At 48.7% G+C, this 20415-nt stretch overlaps 1 protein-coding gene across 2 annotated transcripts in view; it reads right to left on the reverse strand.

Moving 5' to 3' along the window:
• ANKRD35 (ankyrin repeat domain 35) overlaps window positions 1–20415 on the reverse strand; it is a 502129-nt gene that overhangs the window by 84784 nt on the left and 396930 nt on the right. For both annotated transcript variants that reach the window (XM_069652800.1, XM_069652801.1), the window contains exon 8: window positions 11746–11927. In XM_069652800.1, coding sequence (XP_069508901.1) covers window positions 11746–11927 — 182 coding nt within the window. The remainder of the gene's footprint in view (window positions 1–11745; window positions 11928–20415) is intronic.

Consider the following 20415-nt stretch of genomic DNA (forward strand, 5'->3'; position numbering starts at 1 on the left):
CTCTGCAAAAAGTCAGAACAAGGTGTCAAAAGCAACATGGTTAGAGGCCCTGTGGCCCTACACTGTATGCCTTGACCTGTACTGCCGTGATTTGCTTACGTCCTTACCTATGTCCGATACAACACTGTACTGTATGCCCTGATTTGCACTGTCCTGATTTGCGTACGCCGGTACTGCACGTCCTATTCGCCTGCCTGACTTGCAGCCCCATTGATACTGCCTCTCCTAATCTGCCTATCAGCCTATACTTCAGTCTGCCTACTGTCCTGCACTACATTCCCCTTATTTCTTCAACCACTCGTTCTACAATGCCTTACTCAATCGCAATCTGCCCGCTGCCACGTACTGTATTACCCTGATTAGCCTAACACCTGCATTACCGTGTCACAAACACCTATATTGCTCCACTTGCACTACCTGCCCTAAGCTAACATTCTGTATGGCCTGACCAACCCACCCTTTTCATCACACTGTCTTCTCAGATTTGGCCAGCTGCACCACCTTACTTGCTCATTCACTCGCTAGCCATCTGAAACCCACTCCAGCCTGTTAAGCCCCCACCACTCTAGCCTGGCTGTTAAGCCCCCACTACTCTATCCAGACTGTCCTGCATCTTAAGCGCACACCTGCCTTAGAATACCACGCACACACAAGCCCACCTCCCACAAACTATGTATCTACCAGGTATCTACACAATCCTACGAAGGACAACCCTCCACCTACTCCTCTCACAAGCTTCCCCAGCTTACACACCACAACCAAAATATCTCTATCACCTAACATCTTGACGTTTACCCATACCAACATGTTAATACAGTCCAAAATGGTCAACCTATGCAATCCCACGGACAGAAACCGTAGACTACACGCTAGGCTCCCAAAGATCTATGAACCTTCCACCTGCTCTTTGATCCAACCTTATATAAGAACCAATAAACTACCTAAGCCTACCACCACACTAACGCCCCCGACAACACTCTCATGCCCATTCCAACTACAACTGCTCCTATCCACAATTCTAACTTTCCAGTCCCCCGGGTAATATTGCCTAAGTCCATCATGCCACACATCAGAGGCACCCTCATAAATGCCCGGTCAGTAGTAGCCCAAGCCACCGAAATTGGAGACTTCATTCTTTCAGAAAAACTGGACATCCTAGCCATAACTGAATCCTGGCTCCATACAGCCGCAGGCCCTGTCTCACATTAGCTGTCCCAGATGACTTCACCATCCTCAGAGCCGATAGTACAGAATCCCGAGGCAGAGGCCTTGCCATCATTGCCAAAACTGATCTTCACATGAGACTCACCCCAATTGATAAACTTGACTCCTGCAAATCACTCACAGCAAAAACCCTCACCATCCATCTTCTCTACAGACCCCCCCCCCCACCGGTCCCCTGGGATCATTTGAAGAAGACCTCACAACTATCCTTGCCGATAATCTAAAAAATATATCCCAGTGCATCCTCTTAGGCGATTTCAACCTAGGGTTCAAAGACCCCAAAGACCAACATGCAACACTAATAGCCGAGACCTTGGCAGAACTAGGGATCAACCAAAAAGAAACCCTTCCCACACACAACAAAGGTAGGACCCTTGACTGGGTGGCAGACCACAATTGCCCTGCTTCAATCACTGCCATCTCCCCCCAACCATGGTCAGACCACCACCTCCTTACCTTCTCCCTTGAGGCCCTAACTCCGACCTCCCCAAACTACTCTCTAGCCGCTCCCATTCCCACCAGAAATAAAAAAAAATATTACAGCCGGAAAGCTTGTCCCCCCTCATCCGCCCCACTCTCAACTCACTCTCTGATCCTTCCGACCCCTTTACCTTAGTAGATGAATATAATAAAATAATGACCTCGGCACTTGACTCCATTGCCCCACTGAAACTTAGGAAAAGTAAACCTAAAAGGCACCTGAACTCATGGTTCTTACCACATTTGAAATCATCCCGACTTGAAAAACGCAAGAGTGACCAAATATGGAGACAATTACCTACAGAGATTAACAAAACTAACCTCATCAAAGCTTCCACCCACTACAAGAAAGGAATAATCTTGGCCAAACAAGATTCATACAACCAAAGAATCGCCCAATCCAACTCTAATATAAAAGAATTGTTTACCATCCTTAAAGAACTGGAAACACTCATCCCAATCACAGACACATGTGTAAAAGACTAACCTTGGTGCGCTAGCAAAATGCCCTCTCAAACAAAGTAGCCACCCTACAAGTTAAGATAACAAACAAAAAAGAAAATCTTCCCACCACCACCAACACCCAACACCCCCCCGGCCCCCACTGCTTCAGCTTCTCCAAAGTCACCACCCTTGAGGTTGAAAAAGTCATACTAACCCTGAAACCACCATACTGCCAGGGTGACCCCTGCCCCTCGCAAATCATAAAAGACGCAGCAAGAGATCTCTCACCTTTCATCACCAAACTTAAATCCTTCTCCAAGGGAATCCTCCCTAACAACCTCAAAGAGTCCTGGGTTTTCCCATTACTCAAAAAACAATCCTTCGACCCTGCCATACCCACTAATTACAGACCCATCACCACCGTCCCCTTCCTACTCAAAATCTTAGACAAGGTAGCTTACCTTCAAATACAGCAATGCCTAGAACAGAACCACCTCCTGGGAGTCCATCAGTCTGGCTTCAGACCGCAACACGGGACTGAGACAGCTCTGATCGACCTCAAGGCACAAATTGACACTCTTAGATATAAAGGCAAAGCCGCCCTACTACTACTCCTCGACCTATCAGCGGCGTTTGATTTAGTAGATCACAATATACTATGCTCTCACCTTGATTCAGCAGCCCACTTCTCACAGGAAGCGATAGGCTGGATACAATTGTTCCTCAACAATAGGACTATGCGCATCTTCTCCACATCCGCAGCGACCGACCCCATCCCTATCACTTGCGGTGTGCCTCAGGGATCCTGTGTCTCCCCTACACTTTACAACATTTTCACGAAAGCCCCTTTTCGATGATCTTGGTATAACTTACACTAATTATGCAGATGATAACCAGACGCTCATACCGTTGACGGGAGATTATGACAAGGATTTGGCCTTGGTGAACAGGGTGTACCTCATCATCCAAGCATGGATGGCCTCTCACGGTCAATGCCTGAATGATGCAAAGACTGGGCTCATCATCCTTAGCACCACCCCCAACATCAACAAATTCGGTCACAACTAGTCGAGCTTCACTATTGACAGAAACATCATTAATGTAGCCAAGGAAGTAAAAACTTTAGGTTTCTACATAGACTCCACCCTCTCCTTTAAAAAAACAGGTCAGTTCCATGGCCTCCTCAACAGCTTACACTTGTAAATTGATTAGAGCAGCCATACCTTTCCTCTCCGCTAACAGCTGCACCACCCTAGCCAGAGTCCTTATTTTGTCAAAACTGGATTATTGTAATGCCCTTTACCTAGGACCCAACAAATACATTACAAACAAAATCCAGATTTTACAAATTAACGCTCTCAGAGCAGCTTTAAGCATTCCCAAAAAAGAACATATTTCCGACATAAGAAGAGCTTACAACTGGCTGACGACTAAAGACAAAATTTCATTAAAAGTAGCTTCACTCACACATAAATGCCTCAATAACGCTGCTCCCCGTTAACTCATGGAGAGATTCACAAGGTACTCCCCCAACCGCCTCACTAGAATAGCCAACTCCAACACTCTTACAGTGCCCATATACAAATGTTCCAAAACAGGAGGTACTAACTTTCAGGTCAAAGCTGCACAACATTGGAACACCATCCCCCTAGCCTTAAGAGCACCACAAACCTACTCACTCTTCAGGCACAACTACATCCATTGGATCAAAGAAAACGACTTCTAAACCAACTCCACCCTCTCACCGCCAATGACCAGTTATTTTCTGTTTTTTCTTGTACATACGGATAAATCCTGACAATTGTTTATACCTTGCATCTTGCTTCTGCACATTGTACCTTGTACGTATACTCTGTATATTAGCTCCTCTGTTTTTACATGTATGTACGTGTTTTATCGTATACTACTGTACAGCAATGTAACCAAGTTGAAAATATCCTTACTGCCTTCTGCCCCCTGATACCCCTGTGTCTGGTGCACATCACAAATATTAAAACAAAAACAGAATATGGAATCCGTATTTTTTTTTTAAATGTATTTTTTTAAAAACAATGGTAGATTTGTTCTGCTGTACGAAAATTATGTACAGCAGAAAATTTTGACCACATCTACCACTCCGTACCATTGTAGCGAACAAGGGGAGTGGGTGTCCCCCGAACCCTTGTTTGTTACAATGGCATCAGAGGTTGCGGAGGTGTCGCCCGCTCAGTCAAAAAAAGTTTAACAAACAAAAAAAAAGGACCCTGTGGCCCCGGTTCCCATGCACGCAAGTGTAGGGAACCAGTGTGGCAGAGGGGTGGATGAGTGGGTGGCACACAGCGAAGTAAGCATACCAAATGGTAAGTAAGGGGTTGGGGGTGCGGGTTGCCAGAAATGTCCAGGGAAGAGAAAACCAGAAGTTATTTTCGTTGGAATGACTTTAGTTTTTTCCTCTATTGGAAATTTCTGTTTCGGTTAAATCATTGACAACCATAGAATATGGAGGGAAAGTTGCCTAAAAGAGAAATCTTGCTTCCTAGTTTTAACCTTTTTCAGTCACACGTAGAACTGACCAAGAATCCAAGGTTGGATCCTGGGAAAATGAATTGCCTTGTATGGGTGTTTCCATCTCAGAGGGCAGGAAGATGGTCAAGAAGCAAGATGGCAAATGGACAGTGCATAAAAACACGAGGAAGAGCCATTTCGAGTAGGTTAACCAAAATGGCATAATCGTGGGGAAAAAAAGATGGTGCACTGTGGTACACCAGAAGAAAATGCAAAACATGGTCCGCCAGCCTGTCCTGTTCATATCTAAAAGGTAACAAAAATGTGCTGGACCAAAAGAAAAAGACACAAAGTGTTCCTTTAACACTTAGCTGGTGGTGGCTCGTGTTACTAAGGGGAGGCGCAAAAAAAGATAGTAGAAAATCTGCCTATTCTGGAAGCCTTAGGGACACAAAACACGCGAGTTGAGCAGGTGGGTGCGGCTTCACAGACCTCACTCATCACGAAAGCAGCCAGGATACAAGTCATAGCCCTAGAGATGCTGTAGATTGCATAGAAATAAACTGAGGGAAAGTGCCAAAAAGGGAAAAGGTTTCCAACATCTTTATCAAATGTCAAAACGCTTCTGTGCTTATATTGTTTTAGAATAAATATGTTAGAAGACAGTTCCCCTGACATCTGTTTTTCAACTTGAGAAGAAAAAGTAGCCACAGTGAGTATAGTGGTCAAACCCCTCCACTCTGGTCACGGGTGATGTGTCCTTCGTGTAAACAATTCCAGGTGTTGGGTCAATGCATCCCCGCAAATCGTTATCCAAAAGTAGCAAATGCGTGTCTGTAACTCTTCAGTCTGCCTTCAGGGGGGCTTTACAGGGATGAAGGCCAGGCCTATTGGATCTTTTTTTGGCTTTGTGTTTTGAGTCTGGCACTATTGGCTCTTCGTTGTGCTGACTCGCCCCCACACACCACATCAGCTGCCTGTGGGTGTGCCATGTGTTTGGCCTCCATGGTTAGGCTGCCTATCGCTGTATTTGGCATGTTAGGGTCTTGGCCTTTAAATTCTTACACGAGGTACAAGTTTACACTGTGCGGTCCCCAGGTAAAAACTCGATAGATTGTGTGTTGCATTTTGGGCAGAAATTGTGTGCTTCATAAATGGCGTCTATGGAGAATTAACAATTCTATGTCTTTATTCAGTACTTCTTTTTATGCAACCTATCCCTAACAAGGCTATGCTCAGTGCCATGAAAAATTGAGAGTTGCTCCACGCTCAGTTTTGACTCGGATAGGTGGCAAGCAGGACATGCCGGTCAACGCCCATCTTTTTACTTTGAAGAAAATAACTGTAATACTCTAATGCTGCCGCTAGATGGTGGACTATGCAAGGTATGTTAATCTAAACAGATTCTCATGCCCCAAAAATTCTACATTTTCACATGACATTTTTGTTACATATATTTCACATGAAACATTTTCACATAAATGCATATGACAGCAGTAAGGGAAGGCTCGCAGTATAACGTCACAAAGGTTCAATGTTGGAAGAAAGGCATCAATGGAGAAACCAGAACTGAGTTCTGTGAAAATAATGGCTCCAATGATGATCATGAGAAACGAAACCTTTTATGAAACTGATAAGAACGGAAACGCACAGGACAAAAAAGGGCGCATTCCCCACACTAATCAGAATGGAAATGGTGGCTTTATCAAAAATGGCAGTGTTACTGCAGATGGTTCTTAGACTTTGCCATCAAATAAATGCCCTCCTCGGGGGCAGAAGGAATTCCCCTAGGTTCACTGACGAAGGAGGCGCTGCACGAGAAAGAGCGGCCTTGCTGGATCGAAGGGATATCTACAAGGACCTTCGTGACGAATTCTCCATCATTAGCAGTGCAGAAATGAGGGTGGGGGGCTGGTGGGGGAAGGGGGGTCTAGGCCTTCAACCTTTTAGAGGGCAAAACTCGCAGATCTGGGGGTCCCGGGAAGCGACCAAAGTGTGCCACATGATAGGGGTGAATGTGTCAGGGGAAACGACAATGACGCGGCTATATTGAGAGGTGTCGGGGAGCGAGTCTGAGGTGGAACGTTTGTAGCATGTGGTGAAAGTGATGTGAAGTTTTCACAGCAGAAGTGGGAACAGAGCGAATGTAGGGTTCCTATAGAGATGGGAATGATGTAGTCATGTTGCGTGACCATCTGCTTTTGGGGACTGTGGTGTGTGACTCTCACAAGTGTGTTGCCCTTTAAGGGAATGTGTCCCTCCCCTGTGTATTACCGTTTTAACATGGGCCATGGCTGTGTCATGGCCCCAAGCTAATAAAAGGAACACCTGCAGGCACGTGCATTAGAACGGCTGCAGACTCCTGTAGAGGAGCGACGGAGTCTGTCTCTCATTCATTTAGACCTGCAGGCTCACACCTCGTGAGCACGGGCCTGCAGGCCATGGGACCCTCGTGCCAGTATGGTGACGGAAGTCTGCATGGTCATGGTTGGCTCGCCCTGCCCCCACTCCAGATGGTCCTGGTGCCCCATAGTACCCAGGGGCCTGCTGGATGCCCATAGCAGGCCCCAACCCCCAAAGGAACTGGGCCTCTAGGGTGCTGATGCCCCCTAACACCCTGGGGCCTGCTGGATACTTTTAAGAGTCCCTCCACATTCCCCAACCTATCATGTGCCTCAGGGGCAGAGAGGATGCTTCCGAATGTCTATTTGAGGAGGGGTGTTGGAGAAGTGGGTCCCTCAGACATTACCAAGACCTCCCCAGACCCGTTGAGTCAAAAATCCCTCCCCATAACCCTGAAGTCCATCTGGGACCCACTCTATTACACAGCCCCACGTCCTGTGGACTAGAGGCTGGCTGCGCCAAACACTGGACAAGGGGGAGGAAAGCACACCCTCACACTTCCTTCCTGCACAGTGTAAAAACGGTCCCTCATCATTTAGCAGCAGGGCTTGCATATACAAACAACAGATATGGCCCTAAAAACCCACCGTTAACACCAATTCGAAATCCCCAAGGGAAATATGAAAATATGGTGTAACTATTTGATTTTGTTTTATAGGTGAACCCCCTAGGCTCCACAGAAGTTCACGCCATCTACTCTGTTAGGTCTACCAAAATAAAATGTGTTGAACTGTGATTTTGTCAAATGTGTTTAGAGGTATGGCAGAAGCGAGCAGACTCCACCTCATCCCATGGGATATGAATGTTATTTTGTTCTCCCTATTGAGTTTCTACATATCCTATACAATAAAAGGCCCGGCATATGTTTGTTTGTCCGATGTAGTCATGAGCAGTAGAGACTGCCCGCTTCACCTGTTGTCACTGCTAGAGAGAGCTGTTGCCTTAGGAAACATAGTGGCCCTATTTTTTTTCCATTATTATGAATTACAACCAATTACAAAAAAAATATACCATATGATGTATTAACAGTCTGGAAATTCCTTTCCTTATGCACTTTGGCCCGTGTACACAGGCTTTGACACTAGTGACAGTATACTGTATTACCTTAACGATACTATTGTACCAATGCATTGATTCACAACATATTTATGCAATGTTGAAACGCTGTTATGGAAAAGATCCCAATAAAAGGAATAACAAAAAAAAAAGGCAACGCATAGTGTATAGAAACCATGACCATCCTTAAATCTGCGATGGGAGATGATTTGTGGAAGCATGCATCTTGTGTGCCTAGAGGGTGGGGAACGTGCAAGGCAGGTAAAGCTTTTGAACAGAACACACTGGCCACCTGCTAGAATGCCTGGCCTGAAACTGAGCGACTCCAGTATGTCCTGGGGATGTACACATATGGAGGGGGCATTAGAGCTCATGCGAGGGCACTGTGCCAGGGCGAGAACCGTCTGGGATGAGATAATGAGATCTGCACATCGATTAATAGAGCGTTGAGACTGCACATAGAGTATGATTTTGAAGCCAGGATACTGGCTGAGGGCGCCCTCATAGAGGAGATTTCTGGGTGGGGAAAGAAGTGGCTGCTCAGAGCCTCGATGGCGGCAAAAGAAAGTAATTCTGAGAGGATGGAAATATGACCGAAGTCCTTCTACGAGGGATTGGGTTAACACGCTCTACAACTGGCCTTTAAATGAAAAGGTTCCACATTTATGAAAACATTTGAAATAGGTTCGTTGAGTTAGACCTGTGATCTGTAGGTTTTCTTGCCTTGCGCATATTGTAGTATGCAATTATGTAGGGGTTTGGTCACTAGTGTCATGCAGGAAGACTATTTTCTTTGTAAATACACACACACATACATACAAAAAACATCCATGAAGCTGGGTGGTCTGTAAATATATGTTGAGCTTAAAAATAGAGTCACAAAACCTTTCTTTATGAAGAATTCACAGGTCTGCTTAGGTGTGCTGCCTTGCCTGGGTCTGCTTAGGTGTGCTGCCTTGCATGGGTCTGCTTAGGTGGGCTGCCTTGCATGGGTCTGCTTAGGTGGGCTGCCTTGCATGGGTCTGCTTAGGTGGGCTGCCTTGCATGGGTCTGCTTAGGTGGGCTGCCTTGCATGGGTCTGCTTAGGTGGGCTGCCTTGCATGGGTCTGCTTAGGTGGGCTGCCTTGCATGGGTCTGCTTAGGTGGGCTGCCTTGCATGGGTCTGCTTAGGTGGGCTGCCTTGCATGGGTCTGCTTAGGTGGGCTGCCTTGCATGGGTCTGCTTAGGTGGGCTGCCTTGCATGGGTCTGCTTAGGTGGGCTGCCTTGCATGGGTCTGCTTAGGTGGGCTGCCTTGCATGGGTCTGCTTGGGTGCGCTGCCTTGCACAGGTCTGCTTGGGTGCGCTGCCTTGGATAAGTCTGCTCAGGTGTGCTGCCTTGCACGGGTCTGCTCAGGCGGGCTGTCTTGCACGGGTCTGCTCAGGTGGGCTGCCTTGCATGGGTCTGCTTACGTGTGCTGCCTTGCATGGGTCTGCTTACATGTGCTGCCTTGCCTGGGTCTGATTACGTGTACTGCCTTGCCTGGGTCTGCTTAGGTGTGCTGCCTTGCATAGGTCTGCTTAGGTGCGCTGCCTTGCATGGGTCTGCTTACGTGTGCTGCCTTGCATGGGTCTGCTTACGTGTGCTGCCTTGCCTGGGTCTGATTACGTGTACTGCCTTGCCTGGCTCTGCTTATGTGCACTGCCTTGCATGGGTCTGCTTAGGTGCGCTGCCTTGCATGGGTCTGCTTATGTGTGCTGCCTTGCATGGGTCTGCTTATGTGTGCTGCCTTGCATGGATCTGCTTAGGTGGGCTGCCTTGCATGGATCTGCTTAGGTGGGCTGCCTTGCCTGGGTCTGCTTAGGAGTGCTGCCTTGCCTGGCTCTGCTTATGTGCGCTGCCTTGCATAGGTCTGCTTAGGTGTGCTGCCTTGCATGGGTCTGCTTACGTGTGCTGCCTTGCCTGGGACTGATTACGTGTGCTACCTTGCCTGGGTCTGATTACGTGTGCTACCTTGCCTGGGTCTGCTTAGGTGTGCTGCCTTGCCTGGGTCTGCTTAGGTGGGCTGCCTTGCATGGGTCTGCTTAGGTGGGCTGCCTTGCATGGGTCTGCTTAGGTGGGCTGCCTTGCATGGGTCTGCTTAGGTGGGCTGCCTTGCATGGGTCTGCTTAGGTGGGCTGCCTTGCACAGGTCTGCTTGGGTGCGCTGCCTTGGATAAGTCTGCTCAGGTGTGCTGCCTTGCACGGGTCTGCTCAGGCGGGCTGTCTTGCACGGGTCTGCTCAGGTGGGCTGCCTTGCATGGGTCTGCTTACGTGTGCTGCCTTGCATGGGTCTGATTACGTGTGCTGCCTTGCCTGGGTCTGATTACGTGTACTGCCTTGCCTGGGTCTGCTTAGGTGTACTGCCTTGCCTGGGTCTGCTTAGGTGGGCTGCCTTGCCTGGGTCTGCTTAGGTGGGCTGCCTTGCCTGGGTCTGCTTAGGTGTGCTGCCTTGCATGGGTCTGCTTAGGTGTGCTGCCTTGCATGGGTCTGCTTAGGTGGGCTGCCTTGCATGGGTCTGCTTAGGTGGGCTGCCTTGCATGGGTCTGCTTAGGTGGGCTGCCTTGCATGGGTCTGCTTAGGTGGGCTGCCTTGCATGGGTCTGCTTAGGTGGGCTGCCTTGCATGGATCTGCTTAGGTGGGCTGCCTTGCATGGATCTGCTTAGGAGTGCTGCCTTGCCTGGGTCTGCTTAGGAGTGCTGCCTTGCCTGGCTCTGCTTATGTGCACTGCCTTGCATAGGTCTGCTTAGGTGCGCTGCCTTGCATGGGTCTGCTTATGTGTGCTGCCTTGCATGGGTCTGCTTATGTGTGCTGCCTTGCATGGATCTGCTTAGGTGGGCTGCCTTGCATGGATCTGCTTAGGTGGGCTGCCTTGCATGGATCTGCTTAGGAGTGCTGCCTTGCCTGGGTCTGCTTAGGAGTGCTGCCTTGCCTGGCTCTGCTTATGTGCACTGCCTTGCATAGGTCTGCTTAGGTGTGCTGCCTTGCATGGGTCTGCTTATGTGTGCTGCCTTGCATGGATCTGCTTAGGTGGGCTGCCTTGCATGGATCTGCTTAGGTGGGCTGCCTTGCATGGATCTGCTTAGGTGGGCTGCCTTGCATGGATCTGCTTAGGAGTGCTGCCTTGCCTGGGTCTGCTTAGGAGTGCTGCCTTGCCTGGCTCTGCTTATGTGCACTGCCTTGCATAGGTCTGCTTAGGTGTGCTGCCTTGCATGGGTCTGCTTAGGTGGGCTGCCTTGCATGGGTCTGCTTAGGAGTACTGCCTTGCCTGGGTTTGCTTAGGAGTGCTGCCTTGCCTGGCTCTGCTTATGTGCACTGCCTTGCATAGGTCTGCTTAGGTGTGCTGCCTTGCATGGGTCTGCTTAGGTGGGCTGCCTTGCATGGGTCTGCTTAGGAGTACTGCCTTGCCCGGATCTGCTTAGGAGTGCTGCCTTGCCTGGCTCTGCTTAGGAGTGCTGCCTTGCCTGGCTCTGCTTATGTGCACTGCCTTGAATAGGTCTGCTTAGGGGTGCTGCCTTGCATAGCCTACTATGAGCATCCATTTTCTTTCCGGGATGCGGGCTAGGCCTGAAGTAAGAAAGGAAGCGTTAGCAGAAGCTGTCCGAGAGTTGAACAGGACATTCAATCATGCAACCCACCTTGTTCCCTTTTGTCCAGAGCCCCCTGGATTAGTTTTCTCAGGGGCTCGTCGCGGGACAGGCTCGTGTAATACAGGGCGTCGTGGCCCAAGCTATCAGTTGCGGAGGCATCCGCTCCGTGTGCGAGGAGAGTCTCTGCTGCCTGGATGTTCCCTTTCTCAGAAGCCAGGATCAAGGCGGTTCTGTAAGAGAAAACGCGAACAGTGAGGCCAAGGGAGCTCGAGTCACGTGACATGAAGGCGGCCAATAACTACGGATCATCTTTGAGGCCCTGTATGCATAACCTCAGGAACGGAAGTGTGGAGGGTGAAGGCGGGATCTCCTGCTCAAGGTTGATGGGTTTAACGAACAGGACAAAAAGGGGGGGGGGTGTGGGCCATCGCCCTCGCAGACACGCAAGCCATCCCTGTAAAAGACACTGGTAGAATCCTCACAAACACGAGGGCAGGGTCTGCAACCTCTGGCTCCCGGGAATGCTTTGGACTACAACTCTCACCTGCCCAGCCGACATAGTAAAAGTTGAGGGACCAGAGGGTTACAGACCCCTACACTAGGGGCTACCCACCTTATGACACTAGGGATTATCCCACCCAGACACTGATTGGGATAATCCGCAGGCATTCCCACTTGGACACCGGGGCTCCGGCCCACTTAGACTCTGGGGATCTCCTACCTTGAAGGCACTGGAGCCACCTCTCTGCCCCAAACAACGTGGCTGGTACCCAGCAAAGACACCGAGGCAATCCTTCCTCAGAGATGCTGTGCGTTCTCACCCTCCCAGGCAGTGGGGCTGTGTCCCGCTCACAGACACCAGAAGACCCCCACTCACGCGATGCCCCTCAGACGCACTGACCAACACCCTTACAACCCCCTCTATTACAGACACGAGCCCACTCGTCGATAATGGAATACGCCTCCTGTCGTGCGCCAGTGCAGTTCCCCTCACAGGTGCTTCATGCCATCTCTTCACAAAACACACCTGTCAAAGACACATGTTTGGGAATTAAAGCTATTGGTATCCTGTGTGGCCTACAGTTCCTAAGGGCTCTGCGACGCCGACAGCCGCCTGGAGAGAGAACCCTCCCAGCAAAACAAGCAGCAACATCCCCAATCACAGCCCTGCTCTCACACAGCCGAACTAAGGAGGAAGCCTGCAACACTTTCGGTAATAAACCACCTATACAACAACAAAAAAAACAGGCAACGCAAATCATAGCACGTGGACCCAATGATGTAATTAGAGGCTGAGGGAGATCTGGCCATGCTCTCCGAATTTGTACTTCAAGCTCTTACGTGCAAAATGGAGCACTGCTGGCGAAATGGACGACTCACTACTACAGTTGAAAATGAAGTTCTCTTCGCTCGATAAGACACTTATATGTTTAGCCAAGGACAGGAAATGAGCGCTTAGCTCCGTGCATTTACTGAATATCTTTAAAAAAAAAATTGAACCTTCCGATTTGAAATGGCGGATTTCTCCACAGCATGGCACTACTTCTTGTGATTGCGGGGAATGCCATTTCCAACCACGGGCTTGTTAGTTTCAAGGCGCTATGTGAAATAACAACCAATAACAGACACACGCACATAACATATTGTGCTTGAAGACACAGATTGTGAGGCTCGGATTCCCACTCTGCCCCTCTGGTGCAAGGCCCCACTTTCCCTGTCAAATCCTCATCGGAATCGTTCAGACCACGTGTGTCCCTTAAGGGCCAGATACACACTGTGCGAGCCCCTTCAGACAGCAGGCTGTGTGGGCCTCACTGGTTGGTGGCAGCCTTTCCAAGATTTCAGGGGGTACAGCCTGCTGTACCCAGTGGGGTCTACCATGGAAACCGGATGTAACATCCAGGGCTAAGTAGAACAGCCAGACAGTGTTCCTAGAGGAGAGTGAATGGGGCATAGATGTGGGCGTTTAGGTTTGTGGCTACTGCTGCTGAGGGATTCAGATGCCAACACCTGATAGGACTAGACTAGGTTGGGAATGCAGTCTGTTATTCAAGCATGAATACACCACCAAGAAAACGCCCAAGAAGAGACAATGAAAGAGTAATGTAGTTCCCCCACTGATTGGGTGACTGCTAGAACTCTTGAGTGGATGCATCCCTGAGAACATGGCTTCCGCTCTCCCCCCCCAGGCATACACCCGCATGAAGGTGGAAGGCCAGCGCTCCCTCACCTTGTAGCACCCAGGGAGGAAGATCTCATCTTCAAAACTGATCACCAGAGGCCTGCCTGAACCTGCACCCTGCCAAGGTCTTTGTGGACGGCGAAGCTGCCCCGATACCAAATGTACCAGACTTACTGTTACCAGAATTAGGCCAATCATGGTGCTCTCTACCCCTTGTGACAAGGCCTGTAATCTGACCTTGTCAAGAGGGGTGGAAACCCCTCTTAGACTGGGGTGGGAGACCTACCAAGAATGAACGAGCCCTACTCCAGAGGGGGGTGGTGCCAGCTGAGAAGGCTCAATTTCCTGCCCCCTCCCCAAGTGTCATGTGTAGTACCAATATGCATCACTCCATGCTTCTGAGCCCAAGTGCAGGCCAAGCTATCCCTTTCTTTTCAAGACATGCCAGAAAAATCACAATCATGAGTGGAGAACCCCCCTGCAGGACTGCGACCCATCAGTGCCCCAGTACCAGACTCCGGCTCGGGGGAAGAGAGAGAGAGCCAGCGGGGGAAGTGCAGGCGCTTCTACATGCCTACCTAGAGACCTGCATTACCTGCACACAAACCCTGCAGAGAGTGAGACAAATGAACGAGGAGCCAGAGCTCATACGCGGCTGCTGCAGATGCCGGTTGCTGAATCCCCGCCTCGGCGCAGATGATCGCGAAACCACTGCAGCTCTCCTAGACCACCAGAGACTTAAAACAGAGCCACAACAAATCACAAGAAGTGGAATTACCTTACGGGGAACCGAGCTACAGTCCCCTAACACAAATCTGGACATTTTGCAGTCTCCTTTGTTGCAGTACGGCACTGCAAGGAGAAAAGGGGCAGGGCTTCACCTGCTTTTTGAAATCTTCTGTAATACTGATTCCTTCGGGACAGGGGTGTGGGGGAGACAGGGCCCGATTGGCTAGTGCCAGATGACCAACCAGAGGAGGTGGGAGAGGGATAAAAGGATCCCCAGGAAACAGGAAGGTGCGAGTTGTTCAGGTGAGGTCGGAGGAGGTAGCAGACTAAGAGACCAGCAGGAGGAATGAAGGTGAAGAACGTGGAGACAAATTGTATGGCAGTTGAGGAATTGGTTAGTGTGAGGAATTCGACCATCCGCATGAGGAGTGTGCGCACGCCTGGGCTTTTCTGAAGTTTTATAATTAAAATGAATGATGGGAGACCAACCTCAGAAAATGTGTGGGGCTAATCCACACACATTTTCCTCTGCCCACAGCACAACAAACACATATGTGTACTCTAGGGGGACATAGCCTACAGGCGCAGTCTTCCCTGTCACATTTAGCTGGAATGTGACAGTCACGGTCTCATCAAACCATCTCTGAAGGGGGAAGGCAACACCTTCCTCCGCCTTGGACAGCCTAATTAAAATATCAAAGGCTCCATCGATGCGCCCTGTTCTATTGTCTAAGTTCTGCTGGTGGCAGCGCATACTGATGAGAGTTAATTGAAACAGGCCTGTGATAGGCCTGATCTCAAAACTGACAAAAGTGGACAGGAACCACCAACACCTCTTTGATATGCAATGTGTCAGCTTGAAGCTAGCTCTGACCCCTATGTATAAAGGGCAGTGAATGTCATGTCTGGGACAACTGTTTACAGAAGGCAACCCCTGCAGGGAACCCCCTTTCAGAGGGAAGTAGTATGTGATTTGATGGAGACGGAAAGTCTATTCTTGCCACAAACTTCAAGGGAGACCTGCACTTTGATCAGGAGTCACAGAGAGCTCAATTAACTAGAGAGACACTTTGATCCACAACAGACAGGAAGATGGGTGGGACTTAGTAGTACATGTTGTCACCCCTTACCTTTCCTGTTGCAAAGCACACTGTTATGACCTCACGCATAACAGAAGATTGTTTGGTGGGGACCCAGGATTGGTTCATTAAGATAGGCTTAGCCTGCACCAATCTCTGGGGGCCATTTGGCTTTAAAAGAGGGTTCAGCCCCTCTTTTGGCAGATCATCCAACGACTTCAAAAGGAGTAAGGAGGAGTAATTTGGACCCTAGGCGAAGGTACAGTCTGCCTTACATCTTCCGCCAATGAAGGAAGGCCAGGATTTCCAAGAGGGAAGCAAGATCCCTCCCCTAACATCACCCAGGGAACAGAGGGAGATACCAGACTCAGAAGACCCGTCCAGCAGCTCCAGAACTGGTACCCAGCCAGCACACAGCGTGCCCTGCTAGGTTCTGCCGGTAAGCTTCCTAGGTGGGAAGTGACAGGGAGTCTCTGACCAAAGGACAAGGCCGTTGCCTGCAAACACTCTCCTCTGCTTGGGCCGCCACGACACAAGCCCTGCAAAGAAGCTAGGAGGAATACCACAGCAAGCATCAACCAGCGTCCATCTTTTAAGGACATTTTTTGAGACAGTTTTGCCCTCGAATCGCGACCAGCTGCACCACTGACTGTTGTGATGCTGCAGTCACTAAAGCCGTCCGAGACGCCTCGACCAGTGTTCCAGATCCGCCAACCAGCACAGAGACAACAATTCTTGACCCCGAGCCACTGTGTAGGCAAGCCTGCAGCCGTCCGTCCAGCCTCGCTTGCCGAACTACCTGCCACCTGATACCCGCAGCTGTCTCCCGTCTTGAACTCTGTCACAGGAACTGCAGAGCATCCTGGAACCAACTTGATGCTGTCGAGCATTAAGATCATCTCAAGCAACAGGTACACTGTGGTTCTGTCCCCATGGTCCTTCTCCGAAGGCCCCTAGTGACATTTACGACCCCTTGCTCCTTTGGTGCTGAAACCAAATAACCATGAACAGTTAAGACTGATTGCTTTACAGACTACCCTCCTGTCAGTATCCAGAGTGCATCGCTTTCCTTCGTGAAACTGTCTGTCCTCTGTGTTCCTTTACAGGGGGGGTTGTATTTTGTAGTGTGCTAGACCTGTCTGTTGTAATAATAATAAAGTAGATATTATTTGTATACAACCTTGACTGGACAGTCCCTTTTATCATTGGGTAATAATTGTATATTCGCTGTGTTGCAACTAACCAACGGTTCACAACCTTGCGAAGATAAACCTGCCGTTCTGTCCACGTTACCAAAAATGGACAAGGACGTTTATAATTTACTTGTTGTTTCCAATCTGTTCAGATCCCTTCTGGTGTACTAGATGTGTGGGGCTGATTGATGGTTTAGAAACAGATATTCATCCCTGGACCACTGGTGCCCCGGAAGTTGATTTGTCACAGTTAGTGAGTGCAAGTGGTACTGTTTTTTGAGTGTATGTGAAAGGCTTGCGAGTATAATCATGAGGAGTGAATGTGAAGAGAATGTGAGAAGGAAAGAAGGGTGTCTGAGAAGGCGGCAGGGTGGAGTAGTGGTGTGGAGGAGGGAGTAGTAGTGTGGATCAGAGAATGGTAAAGTGTAGGCAGGAGAAGTAATATCACAGGGTGGAGGCAGTAGTAGGAGCAAGATACATCAGAGGGACAGAGGTGGGGATACGCAGCGAGTTGGAGTGAACGTGGGAAGAGTTGGCATGAGAGTAAAGGGAGAGGGGCTTTGAATATTGACAGAGAAATAGGAATAGTAGGGCATGAGAGGGAGACATCTGTGTGGGGTCGAGTGTCTGAAGGCACATCCCTGTTCCTCAGACACTATTAAAACTGATAGTGTAGGGTGATTCTAGGAAGTCCTTGAGGGAGTGTAGATAGGGAAGGCAACTGCCTTTAGGCTACCACGACCATCCTACCTAGAAATGAGACCGCAGGGGGTCAATATTCTGTATCTACTAACCCGGGAATAGGGATCCATAGGTTAGAGTGGGAACGCTACATCAAGATGAGCGAGAGAAGGGGAGGGCATTAGCACCCTGCTGAAACATTTAATAAAATCCCTGAACCGCCTATCAAATTTACAGTGTTCTTTAGAACGTCTGACACCATGGCCTGTGGGGAACAGCCTATTTTAATTTCTTCGTGAACCTCTGCTATTACAAAGCTTTGCTTCAGGTCCTGAGACCCAAAATCAAAATGGAAGAGCAATGGATATCAAGAGCAGGGGAAATGCACACCCTCCTGCCACTGCGAACAACTGAAAAAATGACTGATAACTGCAATAAACAGTTCAAGAGAACGTGTGCACACAAAGAAGTGCCTCCTACCTAAAGTGTCATCACTGAACCTTTGCTTTCCCCTTCAGTTACTGGATCTGCACCTTCGGAACCAGTGCGGGTGGATCACATGGGTGAGGGGTCTTCGGGGAGTGGGGGTGAGTTAGCCAATGGTGAGACACAGTATTCCCCCCTTTTTGGTTCATCTACCCCATCCTATTTTTGAGGATTTTCCAAAGTCCCAACCCCTGTCCCCTTTTTACACCGGGCCAAGGAAGAGGGTGAAAGAGTAACCAGACTAACTCTCTTACATCGTACTGAACATGTCCTGTTAATCGGGTCGGGCAAAGTCAGACACTTTACACTAAGTGCATACATCTAATACCAATTAGCTCCCCTCACACGAATAAAAGGCAACACCTAAAGACACTCTGTGCAAGGTGGAACATGAGTATGAGCAGAACTTCTGCGATGAAGGTACACCTACTGGAGCAGAGCAATGGACCAAGGGACAAAAGCAGTGGGCCGAAAAACCTAAGGGTTCCCTACCAGAGGTTGTTGCTTCTGACAGGCCGCGAAAGACACATGGAGATGGCCAGATCCCATACGTGAAGACTGCATTGTGTTTCAAGGATGCCAGCAACCCTCCCGTGTGAACAGCAGAGTTGGTGAGGCGAGACCAAACCTGTGGTACTAACCTTGACTGGTGTATTGGAAAAAGCAAAAACAAGAAAAAGACGCACACAGCCTGTGAGTTGGCAAGCGACCGGAGAGACCGGTGTGTGTTAAAGCGAATTAAGTAGCAACATTATATCGCAAGTGAAGGCTGCACGTGTGGAGGAGACGTGAAGAAAGGCAGACCTATGAATGATCTTTGAAGTAAAGACAGCAGTGAGATCAGCGATACTAAGTAACGAAGTGGTCCGGCGAAAGGAAGTAGCTCAATCGAAAGTCTCCATGAAAGGTACATTGTTTTAAAGTAATAAAGCGAATAAACAGCAAAAGAGAAGTAAGCAAGAGTAAACATGAACTGAGTCGAAGCGGTCCTGCAGTGGTCTGTAAAGAAAGTCACGTACATTTGAAAGTCTTAGACATCTGAAAGTGGCCGGAGCCAGATTGAGGGAGACCCAAAGTATAATAAGCTTGGGGAAGGGAACCCCTTTGCAAGTTTGTGTTGAGCTTTGACATGAGAGGTCTGAGCCCAACAGAGGGGGACCTACGTGAACTGTGTGGTGAAAGGTCTGAGGTCAACAGAGGGGGACCTACGTGAACTGTGTGGTGAAAGGTCTGAGCCCGACAAAGGGGGACCTTTGTGAACTTTCTGTTGAAGTATTCATTTTGTAAATCGAGAAAAGAGACTTTAACTTGGAAGGCCAGGCAGGCCTCAATCCACGGTTTGGAACTGTTTATAGTGTTGGAAATCGAGTCAGAGTGTGTCATCCTGCCTACCGGGACAGCCTTACTCCCTGAGGTCTAACGTGGGGAGGAAAGCTGGTTCAACTGCATTTATTCTTTGAACACTGATTTTTCCTTTGCATAGATTTCTCCTTTTTACACTTTTTGTACAACAGGTAGGGCAGGCATTAAGTTTTATTAGTATAGGTCATTTTCATTTGATGGACTCCACTAGGACTGTTTTGTTTATCGTTTCATGATCGAGAGTCCTCCCATCTTAGTTATAGGGCAAAATAGTAGTTTCTCCAGCCCCAACATTTTCAATAAAGGTTTTACAAATTGTATCCATTGTGTCAGTGTCATACTTGAGCTACCATGCCTCCCCTACACTGCTTGTATGTTGACACTACTACCAAGACTTATTTCCTATCACTTCCTTAGGCAATTATCAGACCTAGATATTCTCACCCTGTAGCTGTGGACGACCTGCCTAGACCAGTATCCATTTTTCACAATACACTCCTATCAGCAAGTAATTTGTTCCCCTTGCTTAGGGGTGTTCAGGTTGTGTATTCTCACCGTCTAGCAAATATGCTCTCCTGGCACCGTCAAGCAATTTCGTCCTCTTAGGTTCCTATGTCTCGCTAGAACGCCTTTCTATTCCTTACTGTTAGGAAAGAGATTTCTTTTTGCAACATTCCGAATCGACTTCAATTGGAACCCATCATATTTGTTATGGAGGTTGTCTCCAGCTAATTTATGAGGCGAGCATGGTCTTATTAGCCTCACGCTTGCTCAACATATTATTTGGAGGGCAGTGAGTAGTCCCTTTGGTTACTGGATTGGGGAAAACTCTCCTATTTGCTTTTTCACCTTCATGTTTATATGGCAGCACAAGCCACTTTAAGTAGGGTGATGCAGGGATACGATGTGCAATTTTCTTATCTCTAAGGCGTCATTTTGTTACTTTTTTTTTTAATATATGTCCATAACAGGTTGGTGGCCGTCAAACCATTGTTACTTTTTCTGG

This window comes from Ambystoma mexicanum, chromosome 1p (assembly GCF_040938575.1).
Source record: "Ambystoma mexicanum isolate Mex_15411 chromosome 1p, UKY_AmexF1_1, whole genome shotgun sequence".
Taxonomy (NCBI): domain Eukaryota; kingdom Metazoa; phylum Chordata; class Amphibia; order Caudata; family Ambystomatidae; genus Ambystoma; species Ambystoma mexicanum.